Here is a 21630-nt window from a genome sequence, read left to right on the forward strand (position 1 = left end):
GGCAAAACACAGCAAGCTCTACTCCTGTACGTCACTGCCTCCTGCCTCCTATTAATTCTAAATACTTACGGTATTTTATTATCGGATTTCTCTTAAGTGGAAACATGTGATCAGGCTTCACAATTATATATGTTATTAAAATTGTACACGCTATTGTATGAAGTTATGGCCGTGCCATAGCTCAAGCGGTTAGTCGCTGGCTTCCCACCGTGGCTGCCCGGGTTAGATCTCGGGTCTGCTCAAGTGGGATTTGTGGTGGACAAAGTGGCGCTGGGGTAGGTTTTCTCCGAGTACTTCGGTTTCCCCTGCCAATCTTCATTCCACCAATTGCTACACAATCACCCTCACCTATCATCTGGGGCTGGTACAATAGGCCAGAAGTGGCCGCAGTACAAGGGACTGACAAGGAAACGGTCTGAAGCGACATGTCGAAACCTGCCCTGATTTTTTTTTTACAACAAAATCCACTGTCAAAATTTTAGCTGCTAACAAGCACTGCAAGTATTTTTTAAAAACTGCTGAACATGGCCAGTATTGTAGCTTGCCAGACCCTTGGAGAAATGTCCACTCCTAGCAGAGCAGTACGCAACCCACAACACGGCTGACTCAGCCTAGGCTGGGGATGTACAAACCTCTGGTACAAGCGGTCCCGCGTACAGAAAATATTAGTAACTTCTGCAATTTTTAAAAATACTTGCAGTGCGTATTAAAACCTAAAATTTTGACAGTGGATTTTGTTGTCTGTACTCTTGCAGTGAAAAAAAAAATCGAGGCAGGTTTCGACATGTCGGATCAGACCGTTCCCTTGTTAGTCCCACACCACTAGCAATAATAGAATTGTATAAAGTTAAAGCTGTCGCTGTGATTAATTAATTAACTAATGAAGCACCACGGCATGAAGACCTCGTGACTGAATGAAGGTCAGTGGACAGCTTTAGGCCCCGGCCGCTTTACCCTGTGAGGGAGTGCTCCCGGTACCCGTTAGATAGGAGGCTGGATGGGTCTCATTTCCGGTCTGGATGTTACAGAGCAGGCCGTCATTACGCCGACTGAATTATCCCGACTCCACCACTACACAGTACTGTTTTAGTTCCTCTGACACTGGGGTAATATAACCCTTAATGCACGCTCCATTCTGAACTACGCTACAAAGAGAATTGAAATAAATCGTCACTCTATTTTAGTACAAGAGTTTGAAGAGGAGAATGGATAAAATTCCAAACCTTTTTAAAATTTGGCCCTGTATAGAAATAATTGCTGAGCTTCACGCTCTACCCGTTTCAGTCTTTATGAAAGTGACTGATGTACCCACTGAATCGTAGGCTGAGTCAGCCCCAGATATGGTCATGATGCACTGGCGAAAAATGGAACCGTACCCCTGCTGTGGATGCAAACCCGGGAGCATAGACCGTAAAGCAGTAGCCATAGAAGTAGTTACTATAGGATTCTGACGATGGTGTATAACACACTGATATGTTGGGTTTTTGGACTTTATCCATCGTCCTGGTTTTTAAGATAACAAATAAAAACACGACGTTTCGGAAACTGGATCTGTTTCCGTCCTCAGGTGAAGGAAAACACCTATTCAGTTGGGTCCGTTAGAAAGAGCTAGCCTCAATCACTGGACTGTGTTTTTATTTGTTATCTTAAAAACCAGGACGATGGATAAAGTCCAAAAACCCAGCATATCAATAGCCATAGACTTACAAACGTCTATGTATTCATAGTCCGTCGATAATGCAACAATTGTTTCTTAACCAATTAACACTTAACACAGCATGTTTCGGCCAAAGATGGCCATCTTCAGGTGTTTTAATGTGTCCAACTGTTACACTGTTCTAAAGTGCGCTAAATCGCGCGTTGCAGTCCACTTAAATTAACATAAATAATTACTTAAAATCCATTAAATATTCTGTTAAAATTTTTCGTAAAATCCTATTCAACCTCATAAGAGGTGTCGTCCACTTGTTTAGAGTTTTATTAATATTTTGCCTTTCAGCCCTTTCAGTATTTGTTAACGTTGTCTTTGACTACAGTTAAAACACTTAATTGAAGTTATTTAACAATACACATACATTTATGCTGGTCCCTGGGAATCTTACTATTTAAGAACCATTCGGTGTACTAAATGTGGAACTATGCAAAGCCTGCACAGGCTTATTTAGACAAGTTTAAAGTCGTATTTCCATTTTGATGGTTCACGAGCCTTTTGCTCACTCTTGGCTAAGGCATTAATTATGCAGTATATCATATTCGGGAAACTGGCTCTGAGCCCATTTGGCATTTCCAGCACTCAAATGGGGGATATATGCCTTATTTACGGCCAGATAGTCCAAGGGCTGCCGACTTTATTTCCAATTCTCATTCACTCTGCTTCACACAGAATGACACCACTGCTTGAGTGTGAACTATAGCGAAGTGTGTTAACCCCGCATGCAAAACAAACGGTGACGCAGGCTGCTAGCGACACCACTAAAAGGTAAAGTTCTCCCTGAGCTTAACTAATTAAGCACCACACCATGAAGGTGCGTAGTCAGTATAGCGACTGGCTACAGGCTTAACGACCGAGGTGTCGGAGTTCGAGTCCCGGTAGGGTTAAGAATTTTCTATTCTCGACGTCGACAGACCAACTCTGGGGTCCACCCAACCTCCTATCCAAAAGGTACCGGCGATTTTTCCCCGGGGATAAAGCGGCCGGGGCATGAAGCTTAAAACTCACCTCCAACTAGTGTCGAGGTCAAGAAAATATGGATCTATACATCCACTCCACATAAGCGTCGCATATTCCCTTAGTTACTTCTTTTCATCTCTAGACGGGGAGTTACTTTGCAATCACATCTTCAAATGTCTTGAATAAGGCGAACAAAAAGGACACAGGACATGATCCCATAAGGACTAAGTTTTTTCCTTGGCACTACAGCCCCAGTGGGCCTAGGCCTACCTCCATGAACACTCCGTTCACTTCGGTTTTGCTAGATCTTACACAGACGGTAGGACTCCTTGGGCGGGTGATCAGCTCGTCGCAAGGCCTCTACCTGTAGACAAACACAGAAAAACGCACACAGACATCCATGCCCTGAGTGGGATTCGAACCCACGATCCCGGCTTCCGAGCGAGCGAAGACAGTGCATGCCTTAGACCGCTCGGCTACCGTGACCGGTATAAGTACTAAGTTACTATAACGTAATAAGAGAACGTTATTTTTTAGTTTTATTTTACGGATCGTTAAACCCAAAAAATTCCACTGTATCAAGTTCGGTACTTAGGTCTGCGAAACTGTGGTTTAATGTATTGATCGTTAATCCTAGGCGTGGATATGTAGGGAGATAATTGCAAGAAGGCGGAAACATAAAGTCAGGCATCACTAAAACTGAAGCTGTCTTCACTGGTCTTTGGAAACACTTTAGTGGAAATAACAAGGATTTTAACAATAAAACCTTATGGAACATATTTTTAATAACAGTACTAAGGTTCGTCCTCGTATTTTGGATGTGCGGGTCCTTACTCCAGTTTTGTATATTAAGTTTCGTGGCCCCAATCATGGGATGGCATCCATAGTGCGGACGCACAATATGAAATCATCTATTTTTCCACCAAAATATCTTTGTTTAATAACTGTCAGATACTAATTATAATAACACTAAGTTGAATCTGGGGCTGTTAATATATTATTTTATTGTCAAATAAAGAGGTATAGATTTTAACTTCCGGACTCTTCCACCAACCTTTGACTATTAAGTTACATTAAAAATAAATAAATATTCATTTGAAACTAACAATTTGAAATAGATTCGAATTTATGTTAGAATATTTGAGAACTGGGAAAGCAGGACTATGGGATGACGTTTTCCAGCCCCGGAATCTCTGTGTTAAAATATATATCCAATTATAAAATTATTCTGTTGCTCGGTGCCTCAAATAATGTTTTGTTCCCCCCCCCCATCTCTGAAGGTGCTGAACGGATTGTGATTATTTGTACACTTGCGGTGCGCGCCGGCGTACGAATGTTATTTCTATTTTTCACGCTAAAGAGTATACTCTCTGCTGTTCGTTGACGTGAGGTTCAAACGGATCTTCATAAATTCTGGCAAGAATGTTTCGCGAAACATTTTACTCATAAGGTAGTTACAGAACTGCGTAAGGTCTCCAATTTTGTTCTGAATTTCTTTTTCATATAGCAAATCAGAATACAAGAAGAAAATTATTTGAATCTACGTGTTGGGGCCAACAAGTATGCAGCATTTCGGGGATTCTTAAAGTGTAATTTTAATTATATTATTAAATCGTTCATATTCGCTTCAGGTTGCTAGATAAATCCATTGAATTCCAATTCCACAATTACTGGAACTTCAATATTTTCTATGTAAAAATATTTGCGTCTGAAATAATAGATATATATCAATGATAAATTAATTCCCAGTCTAGTGGCATAAGAATATTCATGCAAGCGATAGATTATTTGTGACTCTGTCCAGTCAGAATAAATTTTCAACTGTATATTATGTACGTGTATTTGTGTCTGTCAGAGAGAGAAAGAGAGAGCTCTTAAAAATCTAAATTAATTAAATCTGTAATTTCGTTCACTATCTGTATGATTTTATATAGGCTTACGTTATTGGTGCAAGAATTCAAAGGCGTCGTCCGGCCAGGAATAAGTATTTATGTGTTCAGTAAATAAATGGACTTCAAATACAGATGCATAAATTTTTCAAGAATTCATTAGAAAAAATGTGAGTGCTCCAGTTCTGTGAAAACTTTCTCCTGTTGTTTTACGTCGCATGTATATTTGTGTCAGACATAAATATATTTGAAGTCCAGTGAAGGGTACGAAGTGCCCAGAATGTGTCTGAGAAACAGGGCCTCTGATCAGTCCACGTACAGTCTGTCATCACGGCTGTGAACGTGAAGAATAATGTCTTGTGGTATGTGACATCGTGTAGTTTTGTAGAATTTTACCTTTCACCAGACTATGCAGCGTCACATACCATAAAATGGCGGCACGCGGTAGCGTAGTTGGTTGAGGAACTATGCTACAATCCGGAAGGTCGCGGGTTCGAGTCCCGATTATATGGATTTTTTTTTCCAATTTACGTAATCCTTCCAGCAGCATTATGGCTCTGGGGTCGACTCAGTCTCTAACAGAAATGAGTACCAGGAATCGTGGGGTGTAAAGGACGGCCGGCGCGTAAGGCTCACAACCTTACCGCCATCTGTGACCCGATTGTCTAGATAATGGGGGAGCCTGAACGTCTCACAATTCTATGGGCTTTCACGGCCTGTTATAGGGATAGCTTTTTTAAAACATAAAATAGTATTTTCATGACAACTGCTGTTTGGTGTACATGTCGCTGCACTTATTTTAAGAAAACGCTTAGATTTGTGTCACATATAAATTAAATTCGAGGACAGTGGCTTGTGCCAAATTACCGAGAACGCATTTGGGAAAATGAATAGATACTTTAGCCCAGGCCATTCCTTTCTGCCCTGTTTCCAGTAACGTATATAGTCATGTTAGAAATAGACCAGACCTAATGATCTTCAAGTCCAGTGACTTGTGCAAAACCACCAGAAATCTGCGTAAGTAACAAAAGTACAGTCTTTCACTTTTAGGTACACATGTACGAGGGCTATTCTGAAAGTTCGCGCATGCGAAGTAGCCTCACATAATTAATTGTCTTGTTAACCATCATATAACTTGTCACCTAGGGTTTGTTCTTGTCTCTACAGAGATGTGTCCTGCGATTCAGAATCCCGCCAGCTGCGTAATTCGCGTTGTTATGTGCTTTCTTCATATTAAAACTACCAGAGCTGCGGAAATACATCGTTAATAAGGCTCGGCGGTAAATTAAAGGTACCCCTGTAACAGGTCGTGGAGGGCCATAGGGTTTGTGAGATGTTGAAGTCCCCACATTTTCTCTAGACAATCGGCTCACAGATGGCTGTGAGATTTTCAGCCTTGCGCACCGACCGCCCTTTACCCACTAGGAAGATCCCTGGTACTCATTTCTTTTAGATGCTGGGTAGACCCCAGGTCTATAGTGCGGCTGGAAGGATCAGGTCAATTGAAAATATCCAATGACCTCATCGGGACTTGAACCCGCGACCTTGCAGCTTGTAGCGTAGTGCCTCAACCAACTACGCTACAGCGTGCCCCATAGGAATGCAACATCGCCAGAAGTTTATTACGAAAATCTAACAAAACTGCATAGGACCATTCAAAAACAAAAGGAGCGGAATACTGACATCCGGTACACTGTCCCTCCATCAAAATGCTTGTGCACATGCAGCCACTCACACTCAAGCACTGCTGGAACATTTCAACTGGGAGTTGTTTGACCACCCTCCTTACATACCTGATCTTGCTCCGAGCGACTACCACCTGTTTACCTAGTAGCAATAGCAGCAGCACCAGCAGCAGTAGTAGTAGTAGTAGCAGTAGTAGTAGTAGTAGTAGTAGTAGTAGTAGTAGTAGTAGTAGTAGTAGTAGTGGTAGTATGTGTAAGGAGTGGGCCACAAAATCCGGCCCTCGCACTGCGACCTTCAATGATCTGTTGTGCTTCCCCTTTGGATGAACCCTTTATTAATCCTACACTACGAATGCAGTGTAGGACTTTATTTATGGGGGCGTCATAAAAGTCAATCGGTTCCACAAATGTTAACGAAATATTAACTAAGCTATGGCCTCATAATCACATAGGATATGTGTGGCTGGGTCGTCTTCTTGAAGGCACCTTTAACAGGTGGGTTCATCACTTGTTTACGTATCTGAAGAACAGCTCATCGGAGGTTACTTTGCGAATGGACCACGTATATATTCATTATCGTTTTTAGTTACATAATGAGCATAAACATCCCTTCAGTGTTTATGTGTAAGCCGGAGGGGGAGAAGTTAAGCAACAATTAAAATTTGTTTTGTAAGTTTCCCGTCCCCGAAGCCATATGTTCCGACTTATAATGTTCGGCCCTGCATGAGTCAGTGCATCCTCCCTGCGATCCCCGCTGCTCTAATTGTGAAGATTATGCCAATGGAGCGAGAAGGGAACTCTTTTAACTGCTTTGGTGGATGCCAGTAGTGTTTAGATGTCACAGAGTGTGTTACAGCACTGCACCGTGGATCACACCCACTTCCAATAAATTTCACCTGGTTCAAACACACGTTCAATTGAAACCAATGCAGGATGAAAGTGCTTTGAAACGGTCTGGTGGAAATAAGCCTGTAATGGGTATTGCAGTTCTAGCTGTAATATGGCTTTAGGCTTTCAAACGAGAGGTCACAGAGCTCTCTGATACGCAGTTACCGACCCGAGTCACTTCCAGAAGACACATCATGTTCTAAGAGTATGATCGCCAGCCACCCGAAATCACTGCATGGACTTGGTTTCTGAGCTTCCTTTTGCAGAAAATGAAAGTAACTAGTACGTAGAGCGTACTAAAATAAAGAAAAGAAAATCCAACATGTGGATCGTAAAAATTATGGCAGAAAAGAGGTTTGATATGTCGAGGAATGAAATTTGTGCACGTATAAAATTGATTATATTTTTGTATTTTATTAACTGATTTAATTCTTGATATGTTTCATGTGTCCAGTATTTATTCTATTCTTGAGTGTGTATTCGTTGCCACGGTCACGTTTTTACCAAGCCGTTGCCGAGCGACGATGTGTGGGTACATATACAGTCACACAGATTGATGAGAGATATATATGATGTATACTGTTGAGATGGGTCCAAGTTCAACTACGCACACACCACCTTTCATAAAGATTAGTTTCGCCATTCAGAAGTTGAGGGGGATAGACATGCACAAACAGCACGGTTATGTTACAAACCTACTTTAATTTTTTAAAATGAGGAAAAGACGCTAAAGCAATAGATGAAATGTTGGAGGTATGAACTGAATGAATAGGGACTCTTGAAGGGCTTAGCTTCCATAAAATTTCTATAGAAACTGAGCAAACATTAGTTCCTTACACAGACAGGAAATTACTGCTCAAATGAGTTATTTGGTTGGTTTTGGTCTAATCGTAGAAGAGAATAAAAACGATGCCCAGAGAATGAGCATCTACAAAAAGAGGAAGGACAACCAGATGTGCTTCACGAGTGGTGAGGACAGAGAATGTGTGCACAATGATCGATTGATTCTTGAGTCACTATTAACGACACTCTGTGGTTTGGAAGGCCCCGAGCAGCTCAGGCGGTGTAGCAACTGCTTCACTGAGTGGGAAACCTGGAACTCGCAGGGCAACAGATTTGTCTGCTATCCCGAGCTCTGGCTTTCCAGAGACCCCTATTCAATGGATAGCTTATGTCGTCTCTTGCGGTGTAACGCGGCAGGGGCGTGAAGCTGACCACCTGCCTTCATCTAATGTCGATGTTGATTATGGGTGGAAGCATACTGCTGTTCCTTAATACATCTTGTTGTGGTGCTTAATTAAGTGTAAGAATTTCATTTCTTTATGCTTTCCTTACAAAGCTGCAACACTCGCAGCTAAGAAGGGAACACACACATCACAAGACACGGTTTACACAGAATATAAGAAAAACGACCCCCATAGTGGAAGAACCACAAGCAAGTTTTAATTATGACACATAAGATGAATAATCTTAACAATTTTAGTGTGTGTAAATTTATTATAGTTGACAAATACGCACTTTTTAAATAATTTTATAAAGGCAAGTAATGAAATAGATTAGCGTAATTAGGGCACCTGATGATGGCACTATGTTGCCGAAACATGTCGTGAATTAACAGGTGAAATTGAGTGCACTACAAGACGGCAACTGTATGCATATCCGTATATATTTTTTATAATATTTTGATAACGGTAATAACACCGGGCACAATTTCTACAACATTTATAATATGGAAGCGTTGAACCAAAATGTGGATCCATATTGGAAATTCAATTAACCTTAGTCGTATTATATGGTACTGCCTGATGATGGTTCCATGAGGACCGAAACATGTAGCAGTAAGCAATGAAAATTCAATCTATGAAACATTGATTGAGTGAAAATCCATGTTTGTTGTTGCGTTGTCGACTACCTTACCTACCCATGCGTTTGTGACAAACAGCAGGATACACACTATGGAAATGAATGAAAGGAGCACTTCATGTCTATCTGTCTGTGTGTGTCTCTCTCTCTGACCTGGTTTCAGCGCTTAAATCGTTGAACATAATCTCCTTAAATTCCACGTGGCAAGCTTTCACTAAATATCGTCGAGTAATTCCGAATTTCAGCCATATTGATCCATAATGAAATCTTATTTTCATAACACCATAAATTTACTCTTCAGTGTTTTCCTTATATCGTTCGAGAGATTTTGCAGAAATTGTTTTCGAGAGCCTTCGTCTGAAACGAAAAGGAGAATTCAGAGTTACAGCAAAATTAACCCACAAAAATCATAGATTCCATAAGTGACATTTTTGTGTATCCCATTAATCCGTCTACGAATTTTGTTGAAATTCAAAATGGGAGACTGTCACTAATTTTATTTGGTTATTCCTAGTCTGTAATGAACTTAATGTACTTCAAAAACTGCCATTGGTAACGTGTACTCGAACATGTGATGAATGCTCTCGACTCTTGTTCTAAACTGAACAGGTTAGGGCTTATATAGCATGAAATGGTAGGATTATTATGAATGATATGTTGGAAAGAGTGTGGAAGGAGGAGTTAAGGCACTATCTCGGCCACTTCCAGAATGCGTCGAGATAAACCATGAAAACCGACCTAGAGAACAGAATTCCAACCGGGCCCTCCTATTAGCAGTGTAACCACTCCAGCAAAATAATCGATTGGTAGAAAATGAGACGTAAGGACTGAGGCTGGGCTGTGCTTTTTACGAATTTGTTCAGCCTTCTTTCTCTTTCTTTCTACGAGGCAATTTACCATCAAATCTACACTCATGTAGGAAGAGACGTTATATAATAATTATCACTCCCGCCTTTTTCAGGGAGTCCCGGGTACCAATTTCGGTACACTTCGTTGTTTTCTTTCAGCCTGTCTATTTGAATGTTGTGACATTTACCTGAATCAAGTCACAGTCTCTCCCTTTCCCATGTTGAAGAGTTCCCTCTTCTGGGACTAACACCGTGTAGTAAGTTGGAAATTGAACATTTGGCCTTCATCTTCATCGTTGAAGACTAAATAAAGCAATAACCTAGCATGAAGTAGTTAATGGGCTCTGCTTCATACCTGCTTCATGCTGAGTTCTTGCTTGTTTTTTCTTCTACTCTGAAGATTAAGGCGACATGTTTCTGCGAAACGTAAGTTAGCTTTCAACGGACTACACGGCGGTACATCCCAGAAGATAGAACTCTTCATAACCACCGGTATGAGAACCCCAACTCCTCACACTCTCATAATATTTGGTGGTAAAGAAAAACCTGTGCAATAAGAACAGGTTTTTAATAACCCGTTAATGAAGATTCTTACCCGACTCTACATACACATATTCTCGATAGTGACAGAATCCTTAAATAAAGAAAATCATGAAAATGGCTAGACGAAAACTGAATACAGAAACTCTGCCCTAACCACTGGTTGGCTTCTTAGCCTTCCTTTCTTTCTTTAAGCGTAATAAAACTAAGATTTTTTGTTATAATATTGTAACGGATTTGATCAACGCGTTGCCAGGCAACAGCTCTGTAAACACGGTCCAGCACGCAACAATAGAGGAAGCTGTGTTTTCTGTAGATCCGACCGACGCACCAATAGACTGGCTGGATAGCGATCACGTGACATGTATTTGCTGTAGGTTTATGTCCGTTCCACAGCTATATGGATAAGAGTGAAGAATTTGTTCAGGACAATCACGAGTTACGAGTGAGTAGTAGCGGCAGAAGCACGCGAATAAGCAAGCAAGCAATAAGCCTCAGGAGTATAGAAGAGTACAGGAAGTCAGCCTGCGAAGATTTAACGTGCCAATTGAAAACTTTATGTGTGCTATAGTGCAGTAGTATTGGGAGTGCGTGATTTAGGGAGACGTTTATAGTTCCTGTGTTATAAATCCGTGAAGACTAGTGACAATGGTCTGAGAAGAAGCGGGGCGTGATTGTAAATTGTGTAAATTAGCAATATATAGGAATTATTTGTTGTTACAGCCTGTAAGTTGTTAATAAATCCAATTACCGTTATCCGTACCCCGTCTTTAGTCACTGTGACACTTGACAATATCCATGACTTATTTAACTTTATTGAAGATATTTGTTATCGATCCGCCTTTGTTTAAGTTTATAGCTGCCTTTAAGAAGTATTTAAATATACAGTTTCAAGATTTCAAGATGTAAAATGTATTGTAGTTAGTGTTTCTGAGTCAGAAATATCGACACATTTAGAAATCACAGTCATTGTCCAGATATATGGTTAAAATAAATGCATTAAATTGGAGAACGTCTACTGCATATCTCATGTGCAACAATGAAGAATTTTCGTAGAGGTCAAATGCTTTGAGAAGTGAAGAGATGTCTTGAGCATGCGTTCCTTGTTTAACGCGCTACTTTATTTTACAATTTACAGATAGTCCTTCATTCGCCATCAGTCGTGTTCCTGGTTTTGGATTCCCTCTAAGAGAAGGTATTCCCGTCTCTCTGAAGTGTGATGTGGACTCGAACCCTCCTGCGAGTCCTGTTTGGGTCAAAGGTAAGTACTGAACGGATAATTGCATAAATGAAACGATCTCAGCTATGAACTTAATCCGAAGTTAACTCAACATTTATTGAAAGTCAGATTAACTGAGAGTTACTGTATTGTTATTTTCACTTTTAGCCCACTCCTCTTATTTTGAAAAAAAAAATACATTTAGACTTTTGAGAGCACCTTGCTCTGTATATGTGTGTGTGTATGTGTATGTGTATGTGTGTGTACGTATGTATAGGGATAACACCCTCCCCCCCACCAAAAAAAATTTTGTACACCTGAACCAATCTGAATGAAATTTGGTATGTATATCATGCTACCTGAATAGGGCCCTTTTTACGTTTTTTTCAACCAATTTTCATAAAAAAGACGCGAATTAACGAGATTACCATTTGAAAAAAATTTCAATAAAACTACATAAGTGTGACGTACTACATGAAGCCATCTCAACATAGTGCATCATAAATCCTTCTCATCAGAAATACCAACACTGTATCCTCTCGAATTGCTGTAGTCGAACGCCTGAATCGATCATTATGAGACCTGGCATGTATATCCTGCCATCTGAAACCAATCTAGCGGTATACTTAACAAATCACTCCCATTAGTAGTACCAGCACTACAGCCTATTAGATTGAAGAAGTAATGCCCTTAATGTTACTTGAATTCCTGAATCGATCGCCATGAAACTTGGTACATATGTGTCATGCCGTATGAGTTCATCTCAGAGACATACATCGTAAATCCTACCATCAGTAATACCAACACTGCAGCCTATCAAACTGTCGAAGTAATAACCTTAATATAACCTGAAAGTCAGAACCAGTCTTTATGAAACTTGGTACGTATATCATACCACCTCTGGTCTTCTCAAAGGTGGAATTCATAAACCAGTGCAATCAGTAATGCCAATACCGTAGTCTCGAAAATTGTATTGTTTTATTGCTTTCATTACTCATGCATACCAAAGTTTTCTTTCTTCTGAGAATGTCTTGTACTTTATTCTTCTGAGAATGTTTGTGGAAAAGTTTTTAGTTAATATTTCATTTATTGTGACCACGTTCTTAGACTAGCTTATCCAGTATTAACCACACAGACACAAAGAGTCTGTATATGCTTCAATCAAGGAGGCTATATCGTTTTCTGGCCGGTCACGGTAGCCGAGCGGTCTAAGGCATGCATTGTCTTCGCTCGCTCGGTAGCCGGGATCGTGGGTTCGAATCCCACTCAGGGCATGGATGTTTGTGTGCGTTTTTCTGTGTTTGTCTGCAGGTAGAGGCCTCGCGGCGAGCTGATCACTCGCCGAAGGAGACCTACCGTATGTGTAAGATCTAGTAAACCGAAGTGAAACGGAGAGTTTCATGGAGGTAGGCCTAGGCCCAAATTGGGGCTGTAGCGCCACAGAAAAAAAAATATATATCGTTTTCTGAGTTTAGGTGCGTATCGTTGAAGGAAGTAAGTCATTATGATTATAGTGAACATTATATTGGTGAGAAGTTAACAGACATGCATGCATGTCAGCGTGGTAATCTGATTTTAAGGTTTATGTTGAAAATCGTTCAGGAACTCGACTAACGTTAGTGAGGATACAATGAAATTCAGGAGGAATTCAAGATAAGTGTCTCTCGAAGAATCGTGATGAATTACAGCTTTGGTCTTTCTCTCGAGTGGCAGAAACGATTTGAAACCCCGAACAGGCTGATCTAAAGGTAACGTTCTAGACTTTATTTTGGACGTGCTCTGTTTGAATCTCAGCTGAGACAACGGTTATCCTGCCTGAGGATATTTATAGTTTTGTTCAATCTCTTGGAACAAATTCGGGCAAGATGTCTCAATCAGGCACGACTTTTCCTTTCCTTTTTCAGCTTGTCATATTTCTATCATCTGATAATTCCCGTTACCTAGGCTCAGAATTGAAAATGTCTTTAATTATAAAGGCCAAAAGAAGACATGAAAGTGTCCCTACATTGAAAAATGTTGAAAGGAACATCTTAAACGTGAACAGTATATTTGCTTTGTAAGTGTTGTAATAAAATGCACGTACTTTTGTTTATTTATATTTCAAAACATCACTCAAGGATCTGAGTCCTTCTTGAGAAGCCGTCAATTGTGCAGTTACTCAAGAACTTCCAGCATTTTATGGAACCCGTAAGTTCATTACCGTGTTCACAAGGGCCCTCCATTGGTCACTATGCTGAGCCAGATCAGTTCAATCCATACTATCCCATTCTATCTCCCTAAAATCCATTTTAATATTGTCCACCCACCTACGCCTTGGTCTTTCCAGTGGTCTCTTTCCATCTGGCTTTCCCACCAGTATCCTATATGAATTCATTTTCTGTCCCATTCGTGCTACATTCCCTGCCCATCTTATCCTCCTTGACTTGATCATTCTAATTATACTTGGAGAAGAGTACAAGTTATGAAGCTCGTCATTATGCAGTTTCCTCCAGCCTCCTGTCACTTCATTTCTCTTCGGTCCGAATTCTTTCAAAACATCCCAAAATAAATTCCTATACATCATATCATATAAGAGACCGATACGAGTCACTGGGACTGATGTTCATAGGACCCTAATACTTTGTAATTTGCTGGACTCGAGTCTGCGCACTAGTTATGTGGGTGTGAGCCCAAATGCATGTCCTGGCAAGAATTGATTGATCGGCTTTCGATTGTGGTTCTATAAAATTCAGGGGTTTAACATATTTCAAAGGTATATGTTACCGTAATTGTGGAATTCGAATATCCAGGGCGCAGTTTGCAAAATCTGTAATATGGAATTCTGAATTAATATTGTCCCGTTCAAACAGAGCAACTAGAATTGAAAGTTTAAAATATAGCACAGATCTCTGAGAGCGTAAGCTTGTTCAATTCATAATCACGGTTATATTCTAATGAAATGCTGGACAAAGGCATTTACATTTCAGGGACTGGAACAAAAAAATAGAGAGGTGTACCTTACTGGCCTGCCATTCTCTGATGATGAAACCTTAGTGACAAGGTCCATGCTCGTACAGCATGTCTCCCTAAAGAATGGCAACAATTTTGTCATTAGTTGACTCAGTTGCGGAGCTCGACAATTGGTTGTAGTAATCCAATTCGGTTCTCAGACACTCAGCTTGGAACTCACGGTGAAGACGATATCGGTTTCAAAGATGGAGCCTTTGAGACTCGAGAGTATGTTGTACTTTTGATAAAATAATTTGTATCTTAATTTATAAGTAAAATTTCATTTTACTTTCCTATGAGTCATCAACATAATTCTCCGTGTTTAATACTCATTTCAAATCCGTTCTACTGCCTATTTCGTCCTGTATTGGTCGTATTCGTGTAGTATAATTTCGGAAACAGCTAGCGAATTGTTATTGATTTTTGTATTTTATTATTATTATTGTTATTATTAGAGGGGTTTTGTTTCCCCATGCACTTAGACCAGTTATTGGTCCATTGTCCGTCCCCCTTTAATTTCTACTGTCGCCATACCCTACCGGTACTGGTGTGTGCTATCAGCCCCGTTCAGCCAACGAGGCCGGCCGTCAGTACCTGATTTTTCCNTGTAAAGCGAATCTTAAAGATAATGGTCGAGTTTTTCTATGCTTAATCGTCAAATCAAGAAGACGTATTGTGGCGTTAAAGTGAGGCTCTTTGCATTCTTAACCTCTGCTTTACATGTAGATGAACAGTAGCCTTTGCGTTTCAGCCGTCCTTCCTTGGAGAAAGAACTGTCACTAGGCTGTGGGGTATATTGGGTTCGTACGAGAGTCTATCTCGGCGTGATGTCTATGATAATAGTCCCTGTCAATGCCGGCCATCGGACGTGGCTCGTCCGTTCTTTACTCAGTCATTTTACTGGCTGAACTAAGCCGACAAATCCAATGGCAGTGCATATAGTAACAATGAGAAAGTGTACAATGAAATCAAAGTATTGTTTTATGTAAGGGGGAAAGTAAGGAAATGAGCGGTGAAGACGAGAGAAATGTCAAGGAAAGAAGGAAAGAGGGAAGAAAGAAGGTTTAAAAAACACGTTTTCTTAAAAGGTATTTCATTCGAAGGGAAGTTGAGACACCGTCGTATTGTACTTGTAAGCTTTCTTAACTTTTCGGGAAAATATTGCGAAGAACTGAGAACTCTCAGTAAGAAGTCAAGGCGTTTTAATATATAACTTCTGCAACGTCCTGTAAGAGATGATACATGAGATATGATGCCTCAGTTTATTAGCCGTTGACGTATCGTGTTTTGAATTTTATTACAAGTCAGTGCGAAAGAGAAATTTCGCTGGAAATCTGGTTGTTCTTCAAGTGTCATAGTTTTGTTTTCAAGTTAAGTCTAGTGAACTTTGGTTAGTTCAGAACTTTCCGGAGGGACGTCAGTAAAGGAGCTCGGATTCCAGTGACATCATGAGTCTGAAACAAGGTTGAGTTCTGTGATTGAATTACCCATTCTCTGGTGAATGGCAGAGTCTGGTTTCTAGTACATCCCTCTGCAATTTTGTAGGCCTCGACTCCAGTGTCAGGTAAAGTAATTGATGTTTTCGTCATCAGTGCTGACATAGCTGGCAAGTGAAGATGAAACTTGTGAAGAGAGAGATGGAGTGAAACGATGATACGGAAGACAGAAAATAGCATAGAGAGGCTGAGAGGTAGGATTAAACTTCTTCAGAGTGGCAGTAGAATGGAGTAATTTGTTCGGTTCTCTATAATTCACGCTTCGGCCAAACCACAGCATACAAAATCGATTTAAATGCAATTTCTCAAAAAGGAAAACAAAAATGCACGGTGCTTCTTGTTTTATACCGTGTTCACAAGAGAGGTCTACTGACCCTATCTTGAGCCAGCTGAATTCAGTCCTCGCCTTCACAACTTATTAGCATGTGTTTAAGCTACTCAGCCCTTAACTTTGACCCGGATAACCCAAATTTCTCCTTGACTTCAGGTTTTCTGAATAATTGTGTATGTCAGTGTATGTTTGTTCTCTCCACGTATATACATGCGTATAAATTACCTGTTCGAAGTTTTCTGAACAGGTAAATAACAGAGATTTTATCAGAAATGTCCAAGGGCGAAGATTTTACTACAAATGCATAATTAATCCTTAACATATAACGTATTCGTATGGGAACAATTTTAATTGGTAATTGTCATTCTAATGTATATAAGACAGTCCGAAAATATAAGTTCATAAATGAATTAGATTAATAAAATTAATGAAAATTATATGAATATAACCTCTCCAGTAGAGAAACAAATTCACTTCAAGGAGAGAAAACTGCTATGACAGATCTATTTTAGTTTAAAAAAAAAAAGGGATGTAGACAAGTGAGAAACACTAGAAGTCCAGTGACTGGAGTTAGCTCTTTCTAAAGCGTTCCCACATCATGACTCAAGGTACGCGGGTTCAAACTCGGCGGAGGTCGTGGAATTTTTAAGGGCGGAACAATTCAGGGAACAAGTCCTCAGGGAGGGACTTTAAGCTGTGGGTCCCGTGTCGTAGATTTACGGCACGTAAAAGATCCTCATGTCTCTAGGGGACCTCTGAGCAAAATTAGGCAACACATTTCCCGCCCAAGTAGTTTCCAGTGCCTCTGGTAGATGGGGGAAATATCAGGTACCGCGGGCCGACCTCTTTGGCTGAACGGGGCTGATAGCACGCACCAGTACCGGTAGGGTATGGCGACAGTATAAATTAAAGGGGGACGCACAATGGACCAATAACTGGTCTAAGTGCATGGGGAAACCCACCCCCTCTAATAATAATAATTCAATTCATGTTTCTTTAATAATAATAATAATAATAGCTCTTTCTAACGTACCCATTAGAGTATATGTATCCCATTCAATCACCTGAGGAAGGAAACAGCGCCAGTTTCCGAAACCTTGTGTTCTGTAGTGTTCTTTAGAACACGGGACGATGAACGAAGTTCAGAAACACAGTAATTCTGAAGGTTCGTGTAGTTTAGAATTAACAAAATCTAATACTCTACATATATTTTCCAAGAATCCAAAAAGTAATGGTAACATGTATTCAGTTTGCTTACGGAGTATAAATAGGTGAAGGGTTTTCCTTGTTATGCCCTTGCCCTATCGCATAGCCTGCGTACCAAGAATCGTAACCGTAAAAAAAAATTAAATATAATACACCCGTGTTTTTTTGTTCACAGAAAAAGAAAACTGGCCGAAGAATTGAGCTCGTTTCACTTCTGTTAGTTACATAAAGAGTCAGAAGTTGCAACAAGCTTACTCCGAAGATTTTCTTCTGCGCTGAATCAGTTTCTGCATTTAGCTTTTATTTCAATCAGTCCTTAAATCTCAAATTCACACTCACAATTGTTCATGATGGGGAGAAAGATTTTCAAAATTATGTTTGCAGTCTTTCTGCTCCTCAAGTCCTCGATATCAGGATTGAGTTGGATCCGTTGATAATGGAGGACATTCAGACTTGAGGATTCTGTTGTTTGTAATTTCAAAAAATTCGTCTTTTGCAATATATGGTATATCTTCAAGTCGAAATTTGAATCGTATTTTCGCTAAAGGAAACGAATTAACCTATCTACCGATTCCAAGAAAACCGTCCGACAGTCACACAGATATCGATCTATAGTGATTTTTTATCGATTCGGTGGCCGTATGAAATGCATCAGCCATAAAGCATGGGATTTTAGTTTTTCCGATCCGAAATCGACAGAGGATATCGATAATATCGGAACGTATAAGCATAGCCTGACAAGAGTTTCTTGGAAGTGCGAAAACATCCCCACTAATTGATGACTAAAGCAACTTCTGTAGAGTAATATCCTTGTCCCTATATTGTTGCCTAGATCTGTATCTTAACGTAAGCGAAAGGGCAAAGGAGACGCATGGACATCACAGAAATAAATGTTCTTAGAACGGTCGCGGGATGCAAAATGTTAGATCATAAACGTAACTAAGAATTTAGGCTAGAACTATATATAATACATGTCAGTACAGAGAGAAAGAACTCTCGAATATGAAAATCATGCCCGAAAACCTAATCATGAAACGCGTCTCTTAGTATACTCGTAAATAACAGAAAGACAGAGGCCAAAGACATCCATGGGAGGACTGGAATAAGAACGTTCATTCTTTTAACTAGAATAGACCATGATATTGATACGAAATGTTCTTCTTGGTAGCGGTGGTGAAGGTGATGATGACGATGAATATGTTTTGCTAATGAGATCATGCATTAAATGAGTGTACTATATTATCACGAGCTGTGTTATCGTAGTGTAGTGGCGAATTAGACGGCTGATGTCTCGAGTTCCTCTACCGACATCACGACATCTGCATTTCCCGAAACAAGAGAACGTTTTTATGACTCACCAAGCTCCACCTTCTATGATTTCAGGAGCCTCATCTTCTTCTTCTTCTTCTTCTTCTTCTTACATGCAGACGAACCCGGATTGTAGATTTGACTATTCACCTCCGTTTGCGTTCTATTCAGAATGTCTACAAAGTGCACGTAGACAATATACCGCAACAGGAGACACCGTGGTAGCTTCTCATTAGCTTACAGGCTGAGGAAATGCTTCCGGCTCCATACACACGATGCCTCTGTTCATGGCAATAGTAGTACGTTAATGTACAGTGGACACTGCAGAATAGTCGGAGCTTTAACTCCACCTACCTCCATCCCTCTTGTTTACATTCATTCATTCATTCATCAATGGCTCTACAGCTCTTTGTTGGGCCCTGGCCTCTTCTTCAATTTCGTAATATTCTTTAAACAGTTTGTAGGTTTCCTTCGACGGGGGATCAGCCCGTCGGAATGCCCGTACCTACACACAGGACAACATAAACACAGAGTAAAGGCACACAGACATCCATGCCTTGAATGAGATTCGAACCCATGAACCTAGCGTTCTAGCGAGCGAAGACAGTTCATGCCTTAGACCGCACGGCCACCATGATCGCCCTCTTGTTTGCATGCACTCCCTGGATATTCCGAATGAAGCATAGAGCAGAAGTTACGAATCTCTTGGGAATTTACCTCAGCATGTTTCTTTTGTCTGGTTATAGTTTTGCAGTAAACCCCATGTTACCCGGCGTGTGTGGGGAATGGGGTCTTCTGGTTACATTAATCTGCCGGCTGCATGAGAAAACTCTTACAGAAATTCGATACAAAGGCATAAAAACAAATTTTCCCTTTAATTCTTAAGTGGGAGTCGTCCTAGGCGGAAAACGGTTTCATACGTGTACTGCAAGGCGTCTGCAGATTACAACTAGCGTGTTCTGTAATGACGGCATTAGGGAAGATAAGTAGAGCTGCTAGGGGGAACTGGAAGAAATTCTTTGTGAAGGGTGAATATATGAACAGCACAGATTTGTTTTTATTGACCTTAGAAAATTGGTAATTTTTCTTTCATACTTTCGACGGTTGGAAGAAAATTCTGGGTCTTCGGATGAAGGATACCCGAGAGTTTACTGTCTATAACAATGCCATAACTCAAGCGATTCGTTACCGCTCCTCTCCAAGGATGCTTGGGCTCCATCCTTGGGTAATCTGTATGGAATTTTTGTTTGAAAAGGCAGCATCGAGGCAGTTTTCTCTTCCACAGAACATCAGCTTTCGCCTACCAGATGTCATTCCCTCACTGTTCTGTACACATCTAGCATGGAGTGATGCCACAGTAGGCCCAGTTGAGGTGGCAGGAACAAAAGGACATCTCTCATCCCTCTCGTCCGCCTGAAATGAACTAAACTAATGTTAGTACATCGAAATGTCGTTATTTGCATGCTTAACCACAAGAACTGTAAATGAGATATAAAAGTCTGTGGGGATGGTACATTAGTACAAATATGTTTCTGGACATTATTCATCGTCCTATCTATGTAAAAACACCGTCCTGTTTATTTTTCAAAACACACCGTTTAGGTGTCAGGATTCTGTCTCCATCTTCAGGTAAAACCTACAGAGTCAACGTGTCTCTAATGGACCAACCGATCAATCAACCCAGTTTGGATATATCTCCCCTCTGGATCCCCGTCATCACAGCAGTCAAGAAACTACAATTCCGTCAATTTTAGTTTAGTGAGAAAATTTGTTTTTCTTGTGTTGGTACCACAAGGAGTACTGCTTCTCTCCAGCGATGACTTCTATCGAAATACTTCTTTGGTGCAAGGCCTCATACGTGTGGAGTTTTAATAATTTAATGTTTTCTTAGCTCTCGCAGATGCTTTGTGCTGTGTTTGGCTTGTATACTCCATCTTTGTGCTGGCACAGGTGTCCGGGGATAGGGACTAACTCTATCGATCGGACACAACTGAATAGGTTTTACTTGAGGACGGAGATAGAATACAGTCTCCCAAACGTTGTGTTCTGAAAAATAAATAGGACGGTTTTAGACAAAAACAGAACAATGGATAAACATCAAAAACATAATATTTGCACAAGAACTGTGTTTACAGTACCAGTTAAACAAGTCAGAAGTTGGCAGCTCTTGCATCATATCGATTTTGATTACTCTCCGTATTCAGTTGTTTTGGAAACTATAGATATTACCATGTGGATATTATGATAAAAATGGCTCACATTCGGGATAGGTAAAATTGCATAAATGTCGCCTTTTTTAGTTTATTTGAGTGGGGTGAGACTAAGATCACTTGGTACGTCAGCCAACAATTGACCTATTGTACCAGACCCGAATGACAGAAGATGAATATGGAGTAGTCAGTGGAATGAGAATTCGTAGGGGAGAAGGACGTACTCGGAGAACAATCTTCTCCAGTGCAACTTTGTCCACCACAAATCCCACGTGACCTGAACTGGGTTCGAACATAAATGTAGTTAGTTTTCTCTCAAGATTGAAACTGACCGATCAACTAATGAACATCATTATTCTTGAAAAATCTGGGGTTTTTGAGCTGATAAAAATCTCCCGTTTCTTCGGAGTACGAAGGTTCGTTGTCGTATCGTATAAAATCTCCATTTTTACTATACCTGGCCCTGTTTGAACACAACATTTGCTTTA

At 40.4% G+C, this 21630-nt stretch overlaps 1 protein-coding gene across 1 annotated transcript in view; it reads left to right on the plus strand.

Moving 5' to 3' along the window:
* The window catches only part of LOC111867528 (cell adhesion molecule 3), a gene marked incomplete at its 3' end in the record, with an annotated part of 755050 nt that overhangs the window by 652063 nt on the left and 81357 nt on the right, over positions 1–21630 (plus strand). Inside the window, exon 5 of the mRNA XM_033753065.1 lies at positions 11523–11645. Coding sequence (XP_033608956.1) covers positions 11523–11645 — 123 coding nt within the window. The remainder of the gene's footprint in view (positions 1–11522; positions 11646–21630) is intronic.

The sequence above is a fragment of the Cryptotermes secundus genome, unplaced genomic scaffold (assembly GCF_002891405.2).
Source record: "Cryptotermes secundus unplaced genomic scaffold, Csec_1.0 scaffold24, whole genome shotgun sequence".
NCBI lineage: Eukaryota > Metazoa > Arthropoda > Insecta > Blattodea > Kalotermitidae > Cryptotermes > Cryptotermes secundus.